At 41.0% G+C, this 21,119-nt stretch overlaps 2 protein-coding genes across 3 annotated transcripts in view; one reads left to right on the forward strand and one right to left on the reverse strand.

The window, feature by feature from the left end:
* The window catches only part of XRN2 (5'-3' exoribonuclease 2), a 93,744-nt gene extending 82,411 nt beyond the window's left edge, over nt 1-11,333 (forward strand). For both annotated transcript variants that reach the window (XM_035298470.3, XM_002747487.7), the window contains exons 28-30: nt 3,662-3,725; nt 8,414-8,552; nt 10,780-11,333. In XM_035298470.3, the coding sequence (XP_035154361.1) occupies nt 3,662-3,725; nt 8,414-8,552; nt 10,780-10,845 (269 nt within the window). In that variant the 3' untranslated portion in view covers nt 10,846-11,333. The remainder of the gene's footprint in view (nt 1-3,661; nt 3,726-8,413; nt 8,553-10,779) is intronic.
* A 5,104-nt stretch (nt 11,334-16,437) lies between these two features.
* On the reverse strand, nt 16,438-19,138 carry NKX2-4 (NK2 homeobox 4). Its single transcript, XM_035298471.2, has 2 exons — nt 18,559-19,138; nt 16,438-18,121 (listed from the first exon to the last, which is right to left on the reverse strand). The coding sequence occupies exons 1-2, from the start codon at nt 19,007-19,009 to the stop codon at nt 17,496-17,498; spliced, it is 1,077 nt and encodes a 358-aa protein (XP_035154362.1). The 5' UTR covers nt 19,010-19,138; the 3' UTR covers nt 16,438-17,495.
* Between the last annotated feature and the right edge of the window lie 1,981 nt (nt 19,139-21,119).

Here is a 21,119-nt window from a genome sequence, read left to right on the forward strand (position 1 = left end):
TTGAGATTGCGCAGTGTAGTGGAGAGTGGCTATGAGAACAGAGCCCTGGCCTCACTCTGATCCTTAATAGCTGTGTGACCTCTGATAGGTTTGGTCATTGCCCCAGTTTCTCATCTCAAAAACAGTATAGAGGATAAGACTGCCTATCACACAGAATAACCAGACTAAATGAATTTAAGTAGCTAAGCACTTAAAATACTACCTTGTACAGAGTAAGTACTATGAAAATATTAAATAAGTGATAAAAGATCATCTTTCCTTTCATAGAATTTTGAACTTTAAAATTTAATCGAATAGCTTATTTTAGTAAAACTGAAATCTAAGCCATTTGTTCCATCTGAAATATTTTTAGTATCATAATTACTATCTTCACGTAGTATGAAATTGTACTTCATAAGGGCCGTTTGGTCAAACTGACAACTCTGTCAAGTGTCTGCTGTGGCTGTTTCTTATTGTTGGTGTTTGATTTGCCTTTGATGTGTCAGTTTTTGGCTGATGAGTAATTATCGGAGTACTGATAACTTGTTGGAGTCGAGTGTAGTCCTGAGTACTCAGTCTGAATAAAGCATTTGGTTTTTGTAGCCCAGAGAACCTTACATGTGACTTCTCTTCACTTGAGTCTGTAAACTTGTCAATTAGCTGCATTGAAAAGTGAGTTTTGATTAGAACAATCAGTAAACATGGGATCTTTTCTGTGATTGCCACACTGATTAGGTAAATTGTCACTTCAGAAGCTATGGGCAAAGCTTGGTTTACGTGGTCTTAGAGCGCTAGAAAAGGGATACGTTTTTAAAGACCAAAGGAAAAAATTAACTGTCATTTTTCCACTCTAGCCTGTACCTTTCTGAAGTGCAATTCACTATCTCAGAATTTTTTTTCTTCCTCTCAAATAGATCTTCTGTTAGAGCCATACAAATGAATGATAATAAGTTTGTTTTACCATCTACTTCATTACTGATCAGCCAGGAAATATTTCTGCTTTATGAATACTTCCAGGCTATATATGTTACTAAGAGCCATATGAAGAAAGTTGGTTAAAAGTAGCCTTGAAGTAGTTCTTGGAGCCTTTTTATTTTTCTTTTTGGATTGAAAACAATGGGTATTTTAATAATTGCATCAGAGTTTATTGAAAGTTTGAGAAAATTTGCTTAGGTTTTAACAAAAAACTGTAATTTTTGTATGTGCTGAGTTTATATGGAAAAAAAATTGTCCTGGAGGTGAGAGAGAGAAAATGGAAACTGGAGAGACACCTGGTACACTAGAAGTCATGTATTCAGAACATTTGCTGTTTTTTAAGATACTTACAGGTGTATAGGTTAGATAATTAAGAAGTATTTCCTCCTCCAAAAAAAGCATTTATACTTAGTAAACTTTACATTATAGTTCTACTTAGAAATATTACTGCTCTGCTTAATCTAAGAAAAGCATGTTTGAGTCTAATGAATATATATTATGGGTGTTGCTGGCTTCATCTTTATTCACACAGTTTCTAGGAGAAAATATGTAAGTTTTTTCCCCTGTCTTTATTTTTCTTCAAACATTAGGTTAAGTGTTTCTGAAGGTTTCTGTTAATGTAGATATATCTTTGTATTGTCTTCATTCAGTTTTAAATTTATTAGGGAGCCACTGTGGAAGCTTGCATGAGTACCATGGAGAATGTGTATCCTGTGATTAAAACATAAATAAAGATGGAATATGAAAATGGGCTTCTGGGAAAAAAAAACACAGACATGAGGCAACCACAATGTGGAATTAAGTCTTAATGGGAAAAAAGGGTGTGTTTCCAGGGTAACCGCAGGGATTCTGGGGCATGTGAAGTACAGAGGTAGACAGGGTTCCGGAAGAAATTTGCTGTATTTCTTTTGCCTCATGTTATATTTGCACATTTTGTATATAGAAAGACACTAAAATGAAATACTTCTGGGAACACTTTAACTGGTTCTCACTGAACTAATTTTATGCATGCTATTTTGAAAAAGTGGCTCAAACATTGATTTTACTTTCAGTAGATTACTTTCTCACAAATGGTAACTCATTGAAAGTCATATATGCAAATGTATCTTAAGTTTTCCCATAGAAATAAACCATACAAATGAAATTTTTACTATTATTGTAAGAATTTTTTACTTTTACCTCTTCAGAAAATCGATTTTCTGATAGTGTATAGTCTGTAGTAATGACTCAGAACTTACTCTGGGCCTAGAGTGGGGAACTTTCTTCCTGTGTTTTCTTTGGAGGGTGTGGTGATCAGCATCCTCTGCGTTGTTACTCAGTTTGACTGCTAGTAGTTTGACTTGTAAGAGATAAAAAAGGAACATAATTCTAATTGATTAAAGATTCTTTTAATTCACAATGGGAATCTGCCTGAAAGTGACTGCTGGTGAAGGGCTTCCTGTACCTTTCTGAGAGAGGTGGGTTTGGCTCCCATTGGTATGACTGCAGGAAACTTTTCCAGCTGGCCATGGACTGAGGTGTGGGTGGGCTGTGGCAGCTGCAGATGGCTGCCTCTGCTTCAGGTAGTTTGTCCACATGCAGAAAACTTTCTTCAGTCTGGCCTCCTCATGATGTCGAGATGGGAAGGAAGCCCAGGGCTGAGGTTGCCAGTTGTGCGTTAGAATCATTGTGCACAGCCAGATATTTTACTGGTTCTGTGTTCTTGGTCATGGGGTTTTTAAAGCATGATTCTACTTTTTTCTTTCTTTCTCTCTCTTTCTTAAGTAAAAACTGTATATATTTTTGGTTTCTAACCAGAGATAAGCTTTCATCTCTTCTTTAAGAAAGTAATTTTGAAAAGCATTTTTCTAGTTGGTATTGCTATGAAAATGTGAGCCTGAATTCATTATGGGAAGCCTTGCTGTCCTTGGTCTTGGGAGTCTAGAGGAGGTTACTGTCCTTGCATGCTGAACTCATTAGACAACTTCTGGAACCAGCAGTTTTAATTAGGTCACCGCAGACCCCGCGGAAGGTGAGGTGACTGCAAGTTGTGGTTCGTTGATAAAGACAGGCCCAGCTGAAACTTCTTTCATCCCATTTATTGAAGAGCAGGAGCCATTTAACTGTTTCTTCTAGTGAAATGATGTTGCTAGTTCAGCTTCCTGTTACAAGAAGACTTTCAGAAAAGATGGAGAAGTGGGTGGTCCCTTCATTAACGTGTTTTCTTGGTTTGTGTTGGAGAGAGTGCGTGTACCCTGCTTTACATTAATGATAGCAATTTATGCCTTCAGAAGGAAAAGTTCAGGATTTCTGTTGTAGATACTATTAATTCAGTTTGTATTTGATATATGAAAAACAACCAAACCTTTTGTATAGCATTTAAAATATAAATGTAAAAACTGTATACAATATGTGTCTTTACTTACACACAGATACGTGTGTGTGCCTGCGTGCACACCACACACACACGCACACACACAGTGAGAGGATTGTGTGAGTTTAGTGGCTAGGGGTTACTAAAACTATTTGATTATCAAAGGAAAAATAATAAAAATTGGCTGACCTTGTTACTTTTTACGTTTGTGCTGTGTGTTGTTATGATACTGGTTTATTTGGTTTACAGTCTTTCTCAGATTCTTTTCAAGAACTTTTAATTATAAAATGTATGAGTAGTTGAATGTTGGTTACTTTGAAAAATCTTCTTAACCCTTTTCTGTTTCTTTCCCAGATATGAGACCCCAGGATTCCTGGCGAGGTCCTCCTCCCCTTTTCCAGCAGCAAAGGTTTGACAGGTAATATTAAAGCAGACATGACTTTTAAATACTTTCTCACACCAACATTTGGGGTTCATGGGTTTTATGGAAGCTAAAAGCTCTGGTTTGAAATGTACTTTTTCCCACCAAAAACAATTTCCCTCCTACCTATCCTTTAGGAAAATATATAGCTAATACTTTAAGACTCGTGTTTAATATACTTTCCTACTTTTCTTGGTTCTTGGCCTTTATTTTATTGATGCTTTTGAGATGCCCTGAAAAATGCAACACAGCTTAAAACTGTATTAGGTTTTGGTCGGGCTACACAAATTTCTTTTTAGAAGGTTGTGCAGCTTAATGAGGCATAACTAATGGTGTTCCACTTTTATCATTTCTGTGCGGGCAATGCAGCGTTAGTACAGACCAACCATTGATTCTTGCTACAAACCTCTTGAAGTCCTAATCAGCTTCTTTGGTACAACTTTTTCAAGGCTGACAAGCCTATTGTAGGGCAGTGTCACTGTAGGTCAGTAGTTATTAGTTGCCACTGAAAACAGTTTCTTTAACTACTTAAGACTGAACTGAATTAAATGCAGAAGGGACTCAGAAGAGGATTATGGGATCTGCAGTCTAATAAGTACCATGGACTAGGAAGAATGTGACATGGTTTAATAACAAGGGATGTTTAACATGTATTTCTTCATTGATAAGTTGTGTGCTCCTAAGTCAGATGGACTCTATACGATAAAACAGCTAGGCACATTATGAATAATTAAACATCTGTAGAATAATTTTTAAAGGCCAGCTTTAAAGTATATAATTTCACGATGGTTTTGCCTTCCCAGTCTTAATCTGTTTTATTCTCTTGGTCTCTGCTATGTTAACAGTCTCTAATCTGTTCACATCTGAAATGAATAAAGTGTTTTTATATATGGGGTTCTAAATGCAGCTCCCCTTTTAAGAAAACTTTGTAACTCTTTAGAGACTCCAGAACTTCATTTCACTGTTTTCTTTAACAAGATAAAAGGAATCATGTTATTCAATGTTTACTAATAGTATCAACTTAGTGCAAGTCTCATTAAATAATAGGACTAGCAATGTGTGTAATGTTTTGTTTTTAGTATATGTTCTGAAAGAACACAGTGTGTGTTTCATTTTCTTCAGTAGCACCAATTTTAAGCAAAAATTAAATGAGTAAGGGGTAAATGTTTCCCAAATTATATACTTGGTTTCCCTATCTTATTGCTGTCTTTCCATATTAATAATGATGAATGTTTGTCTGCTTACAAAATGTTAACACTGTTAACATCCTTTAGTAAGAATGATTTCATTTATTCCTCCCTACAGTGCACTCAAGTAGATGCTGTTATTTTTAGATTTTTGCAAACGAAGAAAGTGAGGCACACAGAAGTTCCACAGCTTACCTAAGGTCACTCTTTTGTGCCATTCTTTACCAAGAAACTTTTCACTGGAACAAAACTCATCAGAATATTTACTCTGAGCATAATATAAAGATGTAGGGACTTCAAAGGAAGTAAAGGATCTGTTTCCACTTCTGAGGCCCAAGCAGCTTTCCTCCCCTCTGTTCACATTAAAAGTTTTCCTAAGATCATCATCATTGTCCCTTCCCCTGCCCTCTTGTCCATCAGGTTTTGTTCTTATTCCACCCTACTGACTTTATGAACCCAGAAGGTTAGGGACAAGTTTTGTGGGGATGTTTTTTATTGTAGTTTTAGTTAAATACTTAAAATCCTGCCTGAAATCAAAAGGTAAATGTGAGCATAATAGAGTTCTATCTTAAAAGTTTTGTATCACAGACATTTAAGAAATATACCATTTCGCTCCACAACTAGATTTTACCAGTCTGTAGGTCAGTATGTTTCCACGGCACTATTCTGAGTGTTTGTTGAGAATCTTATTAAAAAAGAATTTTGAGTGTCTTTTTTTAATGACATTGCATTTCTTGAATAGTTTCCTACCTTAAGACAGTGTATATCATCCATATATCAAGTAGATTTAAAATGACAGCAGGAACCCCCCACACCGGCGCAGCCGAGAGTCAACAGATACCCAGTATTGGAGTTCCCTTTGTCACTTGAGGTCTGCCACATTGTTTGGGTTCTTGTCAGTGGAGACCTCTCTTCTTCGGTCACCTGCGAGGCAGCCATTTAGTTTTTTACCTATGGGTGTTAAACTCAATCATGAGAAATCTTCAAAAACTCTTATTTTACCATATATATACATTTAAAATACCCAGATTGGTAGCAACCACTTCACATCACCAGTAACTTCTCAAAACAGTAATTTGGAAACTTAAGAATGTTGTTGCCATCGCCAATGCCCAGTGGCTCAAATAAGTTGTCTTAGTTATTAACTTCTAATCTTTATTGATTGATTGATTAATTGAGAAAAGGTCTCACTCTCTTGCCCAGGCTGGGGTGCAGTGGCATGATCTTGGCTCACTGCAGCCTCTGCCTTCCAGGTTCAAGCAATTCTCGTGCCTCAGCCTCCCAGGTAGCTGGGACTACAGGCCCACACCACCATGTGTGGCTAATTTTTGTATTTTTTTTTTTTTTTTTTTTTAATTAGAGACGGGTTTTCACCATGCTGCTCAGAGTGGTCTCTAATTCCCGGGCTGAAGTGATCTGCCTGCCTTGCCTCCTGGAGTGCTGAGATTGCAGGCTGAGCCACTGTGCCCGGCCTAACTGCTAATGTTTAAAAGTTAGGGTGTGTCAGTCTCTGTGCTTCCATCCTAGATTTTTTTGCGAATTATATAATTAGTCTACACATATGATGAACTTTTGGAAAATAAAGGCCTTTGTGCCATAAAAGTCAGAAGAGGGTAGGACATAACACTGTTGCTTTGCTCTTCTGCTAATTTTAATGATTGATCATTTTTTTCATAAAAATTCTCTTTGTCACAAACAGTATAAGTAATTCAAATAAAAAGGAGAACTCTGTGTTTCTAAACTGTGGCTTTGTTCTTAACCTACTTTTTGGAACATAAAATAGTTTTGAATTTCATTTATAATGTATATTATTTATGCCAGCAGATCTTCCTAAAACTCAATTGAGTGAATTTTATTATTGTAAGACTCGAAAGAAAAACTGTTCACAGTTAATGTAAGATGTGAATTGCACTTTTAGCCTTTGGGCTTTGCATTAATTGGCCCGGTTTTGATGAGACTGGTTACAGCACAAACCTTAGCCCTTCCCTCCTGCAGAAACTGGAGAGACCATTCCTGTCTCTGCACATGGGGCTGTTTCTGCTAAAACAGATGAGGCATCCTTGCTAAAGTATGTTGGTGCCAGTAATTATCCTGAAAACTAATTAAAATCCCTAGCCATATGCATTTTATTTCTGAGATACTTATTTTTAATTGTATTCTGAATTACTTATATTGTTAATAGAGCTCTGGTTTCAGCTACCAACTGTAAAGAAAAGCTTTAGCCTTTCTAGAGTTCTTTAGAGAGCAGTTCTTATCTTCAAGCCATCACACAAAAATAATTATCTTTGGTGTTGTTTTAATATAAAGAAGGCAAGCTCCAAGTGAAGGGAGGAGAGTGGGGTAGAAAGGTTGGATTCAGGCTTGAATAGGTGTGAGAAGAATGCTTTACCCAGTGAGCCCAGCACCGGGCTTTTTTCCCTAAGACCTCGGAAGTGAAATTCTTATGCTGATATGGTTATAACTGGTTACCAGCTAGTCAGCACTAAAATGAATTTAAAGGTTTGTTGAATTCCTCCTAACATGGTCAGTGGCCTCAAAGCTTCTAATGTTAAAATACACTGGAGCATTCGCCTCTGTTTGTTCTTTGTAGTGACTTCCATAAAGTGGAAGTTATGGAAAGTGCCTTAAGGAGAAAGTTAAGTCTTAAAAGGCTATTGCCTTTGGCGGTGTATGGTTGCTACATTGTTGATGTGACAGTTTTTAATTATGTTATGATTTAGTATATTATACCTGTTGCTTTGCATCTGCAAAGTTAAAATAGGCACTTGAAGACAATTAAAACATTTCTTTCCATGAGTAATCTGGGACAGCAAACTGGGTTATAATAGCCGTGGAGTCTGTGTTCCCATGTAAACTGTACACCAAATGCCAGTCAGCCCATGCCAATTAGTGCTCATGTTGCTAGGTCACCGTGGTCAATTGAAAGCTGCATCAATAGAACTTGAAAAGGTTTCCTCCCAATCAGACCTTCTGACATATTGAACAGAATAATGGATGGGAAAAAACAGCCAAGTCCCCTACCCTGGATTCAAAATACTCAGCAGTAAGAATTCATTTGCAACCTGCAATTAACTAGAAAGAGTGGATCCAAGAATGAGTCTGGACATTTTTGAAAATAAAGCTTCATTCTCCTGTCTTGTACATGTTTACTCTTTGGATGGCATCTTAAATATAGCCAACTTGGTGATCTTGGGACTAAATCTTTAAGTGACCAAAAAGGAAATTTTCCAATTGAAAATGAACAAAATAATTTTTAAAACGCATAACTTCTCGGTTGAGTTTAAACATCAATTGTAATAAATGCTGATGCTTCATGAAACATGTTAGATTATACTGGATATAAGGGACACAAAGGCCATTCTGATACTCTGCATTTTATATGATAAATCCAGGCAAATTGGATTGTATTAAAATTTGAGGATGATACCTACCGATTTGAGGCTTTGTGCTATATATAATAGGCATGGCTTCTGATGTTAACCTGGCACTTTTCCACAGAGGCGTCGGGGCTGAACCCCTGCTACCATGGAACCGGATGTTGCAATCCCAAAATGCAGCCTTCCAGCCAAACCAGTACCAGATGCTAGCTGGGCCTGGTGGGTATCCACCCAGACGAGATGATCGTGGAGGGAGACAGGTAAATGGGCTGTGGGATGAAAAGCATACTGCTCACCTTTTATTTCAACAAGCCTCTCAGGACTCCATACTTTCTTACTAACATTTCTTGAGAAGATATAAGAGTAGCTTGGCTGAACATGGGCCTGTCATTAAAAACGTATATGGGTTGAATACCTGCCTCACCAAATAGGTTATATGACTTGAAGATGCCGAAGAATTTCTAACCCCATAGCCCTCTGAATCTTAGCGGTCAGTGATAAATAGTCCTCCAAATACAGTAAGTCACCAAAACACATGGTTTTTCCTTTAAGGAGATTGTTCTTTAGTAGAAACTAGATCCCTCATAATGAGTGACGATTTTCTGGAAGCTGAAAGTAAGAGTCTATCTACTTTTTCAGCTGCTGTCTTGATTCATCTGCTGTCCCTCATAAAAGAAATCTCTGCTTGATAATCTTTCACATATTTTTCTTCTCAATGTAAGCAGCTGTATCACTGAATGAATAATTCCTAGACAGATTTATGTAGTATATTTGTGAATATTACAGAATGAAGTATATGTAAGCTTTATTTCCTTCTCTTTACAGCATCCAGTTTTAGCAGCATTTAAGACTGAGGTCTATTTGACATAATTCACTCCAGCAATTTGACACCCTGGCCAGTATTTACATGCTCTTAATGGAATCCTTACTAGAGGACAAGATTGGAATGCTATGATTCAGAGTGTAATGTTTATGGAGTTTGGCACCTGCAGTGATGTGAAGTGGTTTTTAAATTGCTTACCTGGTATTGCTTTCAGGCCTTTTGCAGTGCTTCACATATTAATTAGTAAGACCTCTCTTCTCACAGATAAGGCACATACTTTTTATACTTTTTTGATGTATTCTTAAAAGTATCTCCACCTCACAACAAAATTGCAAATAGTTAATGTCTTTTGAAAAGATTTTGTTACAGTTTATTTAAATCAGTTTATAGAATTTTGGTTTGAACTTTTTCCACCCAAGACCTCTAAAAATCCTGTCAGTGAATTAAGGCTCTTTATATTACTATGGGGTTAGATGGCACTAGGCAATTTCAGTGATGAGCATTTTTGAAGTGAGGACATATTGGTAACTGGAAGAAGCCCTGGAGAACGTGTAGTCCAGTTACCTCATTTTCCAAGACAGAAACTGATACCCTGAAAACCTCACACGGTTAGTTGGTCAGCAGAGCTGGGGCTGGCATCCTAGACTGCTGACCCCCGTTCATCCATTTCCAACCTCCTTTGGAGATCTTCCCTCTAAAGGAACTCTGCTGTTACAGGAGGTACAATTCTTACTTACTCTGAACATAGAAACCAATTGGTAAATTTATTATTCTTTTGGGACTTTCTGAAAATAACATTTCTTCTTTCTCAGTCTTTTTTCCACGGAGATACTTTTTATTAAATTAACAGTTGTTGAAGCACTATTAAATTGCAGACGTTTGTTGTTAAAAACGTAGAATCATTACTTCATTGTATTTTTAGTAAAGTTTTATGTGACCAAACAAGGCCTTAGCCTACATTCTGGCCTTGAGCGTCTGAACATGTTCTTATTTAAAGTACTGAAGCGGGCTCTGGGTGGCAAAATGAGGTGGGAGCGGGGTTTCATTTCAAAACCCTTAGAGGCCTAGAAAGGGACTTAAAATGAAGAGGTGTCATGTTTATCTTTTGTTATACAGAAATGTTATTTGCAAGCATACTAGGATATGTTGTAAAGGTCACCGCTAATGGACTGTATAATAACCTTAATGTATCACTTAATGCCCGACTCTTTATTGCTAAATTAAAAAAAAAAAAATCCCTAAAATCAGTTGCTCATGTGGCTTTAACTGACTTAGCAAGCTTTTGCCTTGGTTAAAGCAAAGTTACTTTCCTTGTGTAGTAAGTCTAAAATGATATGGGTATCTTAACTACTGCTAGGGTAATGGGAAAATTGACAACCATTGTCTGGACACATTGTTTATACAAAACATTTTAGTTCATTTGTGATTGTTAAGGTTTTTTTGTTTCCTTTTCAGTAATAGCATTTGTGCTGGCCTCTAACTGTGCAACAAGTTTGTGTTAAAGCTCTGGATCAAGACACCTGTTTATGGGGCCTTTCCATGTGCTGTACCTTTAACAAATACTCAGCTTCCTTATGATGTGTTTTTCCGTGGAAGTGTAAAATTAACTGACTTGCGGTAGTGTTGGTCCAGAAAATAAAACTCTTTCTTTTGTTTATTTTCAGGGGTATCCCAGAGAAGGAAGGAAATACCCTTTGCCACCACCCTCAGGAAGATACAATTGGAATTAAGCTTTTGTAAAGCTTTCCCAAATCCTTTCATCATTCTCCAGTTTTATGCTATTTGTGGAAAGATTTCTTTCTCAAGTAGTAGTTTTTAATAAAACTACAGTACTTTGTGTATTTCTTTTAACTGTGTATATTTCTACTGATCTGATCACACTGTTTATGTTGCTTTCCAAAGATGTTTGTTGCATAATACAGTGGATCTGAATTTATGATTGCTTATAAAACACATTTGATGGAAGAGGAGTACTGGTTTTTCATTATGATTAAAAATGAAGCCAGCTGTGGGTTTCAAAACACAGTGTATTCTAGATCATCTAAGATCCATGCTGATTTTTATTGCACAAGAATTAGGTTTGAACTCTTGAGCTGGAACCCTCAGCAAACTAGAGTATATATTGTTCAGTATTTCTTTGGAAACATTTCATTAATGTACTTGTCTTACAGAAATTTCTGGATTGGACTTTAGTAAAAAAATAAACTTTTAAAACTCTGTTCTCGTGTTCCTGTTCTTTTGCAGTATTTCAGCTTTGAACATCTTGACCAAGCACGGGTGTTTTAAAACTAAATTTGCAGAAAACTATTTCTGCAGTCACATGTCCAAAGGAAAAGACAGTAAAGTCAATGAAGAAGTAGATTGTAAAAAATAGGGTCAGCAAGACATAACAAAAGCACTAATTATGTTGTATTGGTATGTCAGTGACTGGTCTGGCTAACTGAAGAAATCTTTGTGAGATAACTTATTTATATTTTTACAAATTTAATGTAGACTTGTGCTCCAGTTTTAAGGATTTTATTTAAATCTTCAAGTTGACAAATTTTAATTGTCAAAGTCTATGTTCCTTAGCATATTTTTTGTTATTTCATTAGATTGCAATTTGTACTCATGTTTTTCCTTGCTACCGAGTACACTATAAATTGTTCAAATGTGTTTGGAGTTCACATACAGTACTTACATACACATTTTCATTTGATTGCCAAAATAAATTTAGATACACATACCTAGACTATTGCTTTGTTTCGGTTTTTCCCTCCTAGCCTAAGAACGTGAGGTAAATTGTCCCTTTGACCTTCTGACATAGGACGTTTTTGCGTTGATTTACAGCTGAAGCACACTTGTTAAACCTTGTGGGGGAAAAAAATCTCACCTTAACCTTGAGGAGGAAAGTGTTTTGTAGCTATTGAGTTCATTGCTAATGATGGGTGACCAGAGCAGGATCCTTCATTGTTGAGACAGTCTCTCCATTAGGAATTACCAGCACAGTGCTTACGTAGCGACTTCAGTGAACAAGTAATAATGTCTTCTATTAAATTTCTCTGTCAGTTTATCTCTCAAATTAAAATGTATATAGCCATCTCAGTAAAGCATTGCATATTCCAAGGGAGTTTATAAATTTTTTTTTTTTGAGCTGAGTCGCCTTCTGTCGCCAGGCTGGACTGCTAAATTTTTTTTGTATTTTTAGCAGAGACGGAGTTTCACCATGTTGGCCAGGATGGTCTCGATTTCTCGACGTCGTGATCTGCCCACCTCGGCCTCCCAGAAGTGCTGGGATTACAGGGGTGAACCGCCGCGCTCAGCAATAAATGCTTTACTATTCATAGTTCATAGTCAAAACCGTCACTTCCACTCTGTATTCTCAGATACTTAGTTTTGGCTTAGTTCTATTGTAAGCTATCTTGAGACTGATTCACTTTTTGACAATGTTTAAAGCACTGTTTGGAAGACGTGTGAGCACAAGACGTGATGGAGAAACTGATGATGGTAGATGTGTTCTGCAGAACCGGCAGGTGTTCTCTGAGGGGTCCCTGCCAGCCCGCTGAGCCAGCTGTAGACCCTGCTCCGTTCCTTCACCTTGGCTTCTTTCTCTCCATCCTTAGTCTTCCTCTCTTTCCAACTTGTCTCCACGTTTGAATCTTCCAGGAAAATGCCTTGTTCATTTCAATAAGTAAGAGTAGCTTTAGGTGAAATGTTAAAAGCTGTAAATATCTCCTCCAAATTTTTATGTAAAAATAAAGTCATTGGGCCAATTTTAAGTAGTTACTTGCACGCGATTATATTCTCTTTAAACACATTTTTTCAGGGTCTTTTTATTGAAGTTCTTAAAAAAAAATCTTCGAACCTGGAAACAGCCTGACTACTGTGGTGCTAAGGGCCCGTAATGAGCAATTGTCTTCCCTTTAAAGATCAAATGGGGTAATGTATGTTAATGTACAAAGCCGTCTACAAACTGGCTTTAGATTGCCATTTAGCGTTACAAAGGCAAATTGGGTGTAATGAGCGATAGGTTAATTTTCGTAGGATGACGTGGGATGCCAGGAACTGGCCGGGTGAGGCTGGGGGCCCAGCACTCCCTTTACCGGACGCTTTGAGGCGGGGCGCGCCTGGACCGAATTGAAGGGCCCAGGACGCGGCGACCTCGCAGTTGGGGGCGAGATGGTGGCTGCACCCGGGACCCGCAGGCTGCTCAGAGCTCAGGTACTAGGTGCTTGGCTCAGTTTTCTCCCAGCCGGGTCGGGAAGCGCCAGACCCTTGGTGCACGTGGGGCACGCGCCCGGCGTCTGAGTCTCCCTGGCGGCTCTCTGGCCGCCGGGCCCAGCCCGTAGACCTCCCGGCTGCCCCTCCCGCGAGCCGGCCGCACGCACAGGCTTGGCGCGGAAAGCTCCTTCCTCCACCCCTGGGCGCACCCTCCTCATGGTGCTCACAATGTTAGAAATATAAAACCTGGACATTCCCTGAAGAGTCAACTTAGAGTCCCTTATTCCTAGACTGCAGAGCGGCTCTCTGGCTCCGTCCTGCTGACTGACGCCTCCTGCCCACCCTGAAAGGGTCTGGAGCTGCGATCCCGCCAGACTGTATTCCTGGTGATCGACCGCTCTACTATTTCCCATCAGGGAAAAGGTCAACAAACGAATGAACTAGCAAACGGCCCTTTCTCGATGGATTTCTCCTCCACTCACTAAAGCACTCCTCCTGTGGTGTTTCTCCATGCCGTATTTATGTAATAAGGGCCAAAAGAGAACAGGTGTTAACTGATGTGTGTGAAATAGGAATATAGCTTGTTCACTACTGCAAAATAGTTTGCGCAACTTAAATTTAGGCAATGTTCCTAAACTTTTTTTTTAGAAGTCACCTAAACAATTACTGAAGGTTAAATGGAATTTTAAACGAAAGGCATTTCATTCAATTGCAGGTAAACATTCTACGAAAACAAAACCCATCTCTCCCAGAAACTTTCATTACCTCTAAACTTAAAAACAAAAGCGATCTTGAAATCACCAAGTTATCTCCATGCTTACTGGAGAGTGCGAATTCCTGATGGGATGGGAATGCAGTTCACCAGTCTAGGCATCTTCTTTGAAACTTCCCCAGGTGTTCACCAAATCCCATTAGTAGTGAAAGGGTATTTATATTTTATAAAATGTATCATCGTTCTCTCACTGGGTTGCAGGATAACAAGTAATAGTGTTTTGAAAGACTGTACTCAAATAATTAACATACAGGGTTTCATTAACACATTAGTGTTATGGTAAGCAGTGAGAAAGTATTATCCACGCTTTGAACTGTGTCTGAAATTTGTGTTGCCACCACATAATGCATTATTTTCTCTTTGGCACAAATTCACATGTAAAAATCCAGTTGATAGGTCTTTTGATATAATTATGACTCATAAATTTGTTCTTAAAAGTCTTTTAAAATCAACAGTATTCAATGCAGTTAACAATGCAAGTGTATGGAAGGAGCTTGCATTTAGTGAACAGGATTGTCTCTGATGTTTTAAATTGAAAGTAAACAGTCGCTAGCCGAATAGAACACAACATCTGTGTTGATAGAAGTCTGACTACTTGTTCTGACCATTAGGTTTTAGTGCTAAGCAGACTTAAATAGAAGACAACTCGGTTACACCCCCATCCTTCCATATACAAAACACCCTTCTTGTGTCCTTCAAAACTGCGCGCGCGCCCGCACACACACACACACACACACACACACACCAATTTACATCCCAACACAGATTACAGAAAATACCTGCAATTAATTCTTCCGTTCCTCTCTGCAACTTTGATTCTGGGTTTTGGTGCCTCAATCGGAAAAGATAAGTTAAATTGTTGTAAAACCCAAAAACATTTAGGAAAAGGTCACATCTGCAGAGTAAGAATTTTTGAAACAGGTTTGCTGTGGCCTCTGCCAAACTTTGAGGGGCCTTTGTTCCACTCAGACCCTGAGCCAGTCCTCCCTCTTGGTTGTGGAGACACTTATCCTCCTCTTCAGTTAATGAGTTTCACCTAGTCTGGCCGTTTGTGTTTTTAGAAAAGATTTGCAAAACACTAATTGCAAAAAGAAGAAAACAGCTCTTGTTTTGCACTATTCAGAAGGTGGGATTCTATCTATGGTAACAATATTTCTATTTTAAGTTTCAGGAATGAATCCTTTCCCTAATTTCAGGATATACACACATACACTCAGTAAGTCTCTGGATGTAGAATGTTAAGCCCCTTGCAGCAATTATTTCTGGCTTGGGTTTTTTTTGTTTTGTTTTGTTTTTCCTGCTTAAAGAAACACTGAAAGGAAAAAGATATGCCCACACAAAATACACCTTCAGAAAATACTGTATATAAAAGTTGTTTCTTCTTAATGATGACATATTTTTGAAAGAATGTGCACTTCTTCAGTCTAAGGGATTTTTTGTTCCAGAAATAAACTGTCCATGAAGACTCATTTTCTTTAAATGTTTTAACTGGAACCCTTGGCCTATAAGCTATTATTGTTTTTGTAGGCATTGGACTGTAACAACAAATACTGCAGACCATGTGGACGTTTAGAACGTTTTCTAGAAGTAAAATTTCAGAATTATGGTACTATTGTGAGGAAATCAAACTAATATAAACAAACATGTTGAAATCTGGCACATCAGTAATAGTTTTGCTAGCTTAGTTAACATTTCTAAAGTCACTTCTATTAATATACCCCCAAAACCGCAAGTTGAATTTTCTGGGGTGTATTGTACCATTTTCATGCAAATCTGTTCAAATTATTTGTTCTTACATAAAATGTTTTTTAAAAATTAGATCTCATTTTCTAAAAATTCTTTTACAGCCCTTGATAGAGATTCCCTTGCTTTAGTGTTTTCTCACTCTGTGAAGGAAACTGGAGTTTAAAATAATTACTATATAGAGTCTAGAAAACGTGCAAGTTTAACTTCTAAAACACCGTCTTATGAATTCATGTTGCAGATTCAGAAAAATGCTCCAACCATGAAGTGAACCACAATGTTTCAGCCCCAAGCTGTAATTCTAAAATTTCAAATGTAGAAGAGGTTTGGGGTCTCCGGTAACTGTTTTGATCATTTGCAAATGATGCTTTATCCGTGCTATTTCTTTAATTTTCATTAATTTTATAAGCATACATTCTTCAGCTTAGTCTTTTTACTCCAATACCAGGTATTTCTATTATGAGTAAACTGAGCTGTGTTGTAACATCATGCCAACTAGTATTTTAAAAACACATCAAGCCTTGTATAAACAATGAAAAAGAAATGACCACTTGACTTTTAGAAAAAAGTACTTAAGTTTCTTTTAAGTTATATTTAAATATCCATTTGAAACATAGGAAATATAAATCGGCATATTAAAGAGTAAATACATTATTTGTACAATAAAACACCAACAAAACCAGTGCAACTCCTAAGTTCTAAATATGGTGGAAAAATGACAAATATTTGAGTTACTTATTCCTTATATCTTTATCACAATTCAATAAATCACCTTACTCTCTTCTTGACATGCTTTGAATACAGATTAATTGATGTTAATTTTAGCAATTTTACTTGTTTGTTCTAGTACTTTATCAAGGTATTGAAATTCAGACAAGAAAGTACCTAAAAAAGAGTAAATGCCATGTCTAGAGAAGGATAGGGTTATTTATTTTTTCAGTTGATTTTGGGAGACCTGATTGCATATACAAATAGCATACAACCTTTCTTTCTTATGGTGAGTTGCATCTTTGGGGGGGAATCCTCTTTTAGGGTAACACACACTCATTTGCCAAATAATGATCAAAACATTTTGAAATCAGCATTAAATTTAAAAAGCTCCATCAATCCATATAATCAGTATTTTGTTTATTTTCATTCCATTGCTCTATTACCTCAATGGCAATAATTCCTCTGCAATAATGTTGCTATGTGTATGATCGACCTTGAGCTACAACTCAATTTACTTTCAATCAAACATTAATGAAATTGCACTTAGGGGGCCCTTCGAAAATTAATCTCCCAAGATAAATTCCACTTCAAAACAGACTCATTGTTAAAGCTTGGTTTTTAGAGTTACAAACGCCAACCAACTTTGAGAGCTGTGGTTTTTTTGAACGCCGTGTGAACTTCTCCAGCTTTTCGCGTCACTTAAGAACTTCTAGAAGGAGAAAATCACCACTTCAAAGCCTCGTAGCAAGATGTTACACAACTCGGTTTCGGGGCTGTCGCTCTCCCCCGCCCCCGGCAAAGAGGTTCACAGCCTGCCTCTCTCTGAGACCGGTTCGTTTTCGATCGCCGTTTACACGCGCGAGTCAATTTCTGCACGCCTCCCCCCATCCGTTCTAGCAGTTTCTGGCAGACCCTTCTGCCGCACCAGGACCTAGCCCCGGGGCGCTCGCGCTGTCACCACGTCCTGCCATAGAGCAGGTTGGCGCCCAGGACGCCACCGCCGTACTCCCCGGCGGCCGCGTCCAGGGCCGCCAGGCCTCCCCCCGGGCCGTGCAGCGCAGGCGGGCTGGGCGACAGCTCCTCCAGCTCGGGCGCAGGCGTCGGGGCGGGCGGCTGCGGGCCGGCCTGGCCGGGGGTGGGCGTGCTGGCGCCGTTCTGGCACGGCTTGCCGTCCTTGACCAGCACGGGCACCGCCACGCGGCGCGGCGACGGCGGCGGCGGCGGCGGCGGGCCCAGGCCGCCCTCCTGCTGCAGCTGCTGCGCCGCTTTGTCCTTGGCCTGCCGCTTCATCTTGTAGCGGTGGTTCTGAAACCAGATCTTGACCTGCGTGGGCGTCAGGTGGATCATGCTGGCCAGGTGTTCGCGCTCGGGCGCCGACAGGTACTTCTGCTGCTTGAAGCGCCGCTCCAGCTCGTAGACCTGCGCCTGCGAGAACAGCACGCGGCGCTTCCTTCGCGGAGCGGCTGCCGCCGCCGCCGCCGCGTGCAGCGGCGCCAGCGACTTGGCGGCGTCCGCGATGCCGGTCAGGGACCCCATGCCAGCCACGTTCACGCCCGCCGACGGCCCCATGAACCTGGAGACTGGGGAAGAGGCCCAAGGGGGAAGGCGGGTGAGCTCCAGGCCCGCTGGGAGCCGCTCCAGCCGCCTCTCTCTTCGCCCCCCGGCAGCCGCGACGCCGCGCGGCCCCTGCTGGATCCCAGACCCCCGCTGAGCGCCGCTACTCCCGGCCCCAGCACGCCCCGCGCGCCCTCGGCGGATCCCAGAGCACCGCGCTCCCTCATCGGGTCCCGGGACCCCGCCCGCGTCCCCAGTCAGGTCCCAGGACCCCTCGCGCGCCCAGGGGCCCAGGAAACCCCGCGCGTCCCAGGCGGCGTCCCAGGACGCCCCGCGCGCCCGCCCGGCCCAGGACCGCCTAGGCTGTGCGCACCCAGTCTCGCGCCCCCGCGCCCCGCGGCTGTGGCGGGAAACGCCCGCGCCGCCCGCCTGCCCGCAGCCCCGCGCTCCTGGCCCCGCTCACTTGACGAGTAGCGCGGGTCCGGGTTGGCGCCGTACCAGCCGCTGGCCGCGCCGCCCCGCATGCCGTCCGTGTAGGCGGGCAGCTCGCCCATGTTGCCGAGGCCGCCGTTGCAGTAGCCGCCCATGGCGCCGTGCGGGAACTGTGAGACGCCCGGCGGCATGTGGTAGGTGGCGGCCGCCGCCGCCGCTGCCGCCGCCGCCGCCGCCGCGGCCGCCGCGTTGTGCCCCGCCATGGCATGAGGGGGCTGCATGCCCGCCACGGCCGCCGCCTGCGAGGAGGGCCCGGGTGGCGGTGCGCGGTAGGCGGCGGCGGCCGCCGCGGCTCCCAGGGGCGCCCCCAGGCCGGGCGGCGCGCCGTCCATTGCGCCGCCGAACTTCTTGTAGGTCTCCTCGATGGGGCTCAGGATGTCGGACACGGAGAAGGGCGTCGTGTGCTTTGGGCTCAACGACATGGCTCGGCGGGCGGCCAGGTAGGGGGGCCCGGGGCGCGCGCCGGCGGGACGTGGCGGCCGCTCGTCGCCGCCACCTCGGCCGCGGCGGCTGCGCCTGTGACGAGGAGTCGGCGGCTCGGCGAGCCCCCCGGGCTGCGGGATCTGGGGTTTATTTTAGTCCAGCGCCAGGTTTACGACAGACTCGGGGGGCGGAGCAACATCCCAAACGAGCAAACAATGGTCATTGACATCTTTTTCTCTTCCCCCCACCCCCTCCCCATAATGGAGGCAAAAAAGGTAAAAGGGGCAGTTGGGTGTTTCTTGGAAAGATCACTGCCTGTTGCTTTTCCTATCCTTCGAGCCTCCATCCCGGCCGTTATCCTAGCCCTGGGGCACCAGAAATAGAAATTTGGAGGCTGGCGTCGAGGCTGGATTTGAAGGACTCCGAGCCTGGCCCTGTCCAGACCGCAGTTTTCTAAAGTGACTTTGCAGCAAAGTCCGGTAGAATTGCTAAGTTTGGGGGGAGGGGGTTGTGGGGCCTGCTTCGTCCTTTCCGGCTACCAGCCCCTCATTCGCTCCATCACCTAAAGTGTTAAAAAAAAAAAAAAAGCTCTTGGGTCCCACGGTAAGAGCGCATAAAGAGAGGAGGTACAATGACCGTCCTTTGCCATTGTAGGGCTCCCTAATTTATGCATCTTTAGATCCTTAAGCATCATTTTGTGGGCAACCAAACGGGCACTTCCAAATTAGCTCGAAGTATCCAAGCCCAGAGAAGAGAGAAAACACACATACACTGACAAATACGCAGATGCTAACTCGTAAGTATTCTGTTTTCCTCTGCGGGATGGAGATTGAACACGGCTTTCAGTCTTCAAAACGGGAACATTTTTATTTCCTAAAATGTTTTATATTCAGTTTGCACGTATAAAGTTGTTTTTACTGTTTTCTTTCCCTTTGTGTGTGTTCTTTCTCTCCCCCTCTCAGTAAATATCTCTGACTTAAGTTTATTCTCCTATCACTACCATGATCACAAAGAAGAAAAAGACAAAACATCAAAACTTCCAAGTATTTCTAGTTGTTCGTAATGGGTCTTTTTGTTGTTGCGGGAAAAATATAACCTGTTCAGGCGACATAAAAATGGATGCAGAAATCGGGTGAAAAATTGCAGTTTCTCTGGAAAAATACAAAACCATAAACAGATTGTTGAAATATTGTCATCCTTTGACTTGCGATTTTACCCAAATAGCAAATAACTTAGACATTATGAAGTCTCTACTAAATACTGAACAAGACAAAGGATAAGACAAAAGAACTGTGCAAAGCATATTGATTAAATGTTGAAAACAATCTTGCAGCAAAAACAATGATAACGGGGAAATGAAGATACCATTTTTAAGTTTTCCTGGAAACTGGAGCGAGAGAAAGAAAAACACGGAGAGTGCTTTCTTAAGCAATACTTGTTTTTTTCCCCCCAGAAGAAGGTGTGTGAAAATGATTTAAGTTTAACCTGAGAGTACATGTCTAGGAGGCAGGAACACTGTTAGATATTCCTTTTTCTGTTTGGTTTTGGCCCTTTGATGGAACTGTTCTCTATGGTTTTGTTATTATTTAAGTCATTGTTTTGTTCATTTCAGTTTAGTTTTGCAAAGAATCTGCCCTTTCTAGGGGGAAAAAGCCATAGGTCACTTATGGGAAGTAAGTGACAGACGAATGTTCGGAGTAATGTTTGAATATAAGAATAAAATGCAAGGTTACAAGAATTGTTTGCAGACATCAGTATTGACTTAGCAAGATTAATAGTGCTACAGTTTTAACATGATGCTGCTTTTACAGGTCTTTCCTGAACTTGAAACATTTGGGCTAGGTCTTCATCCTCACCTGCACTGGAATTACCTACTTAAAAAAACGATTCACAAAGAAGCATTTATGTATGTATTTAAACAATTGCTGAGATCCTTCTGAAAACTACAGTTTGGATTTTATGTTTTTGGTTTAAATTGTATTTTTTACTTGTCTGTATTCGCTTAAATAAAAAAATAGTAGAAAGTCATTTCAAACGTTTCTCAGGGACAACAGGGGTAAGTAAAAAATAGTTGTATAACATCTGTGAACGTAAAAGTTATTTGTGGAC

This window comes from Callithrix jacchus, chromosome 5 (genome assembly GCF_049354715.1).
Source record: "Callithrix jacchus isolate 240 chromosome 5, calJac240_pri, whole genome shotgun sequence".
NCBI lineage: Eukaryota > Metazoa > Chordata > Mammalia > Primates > Cebidae > Callithrix > Callithrix jacchus.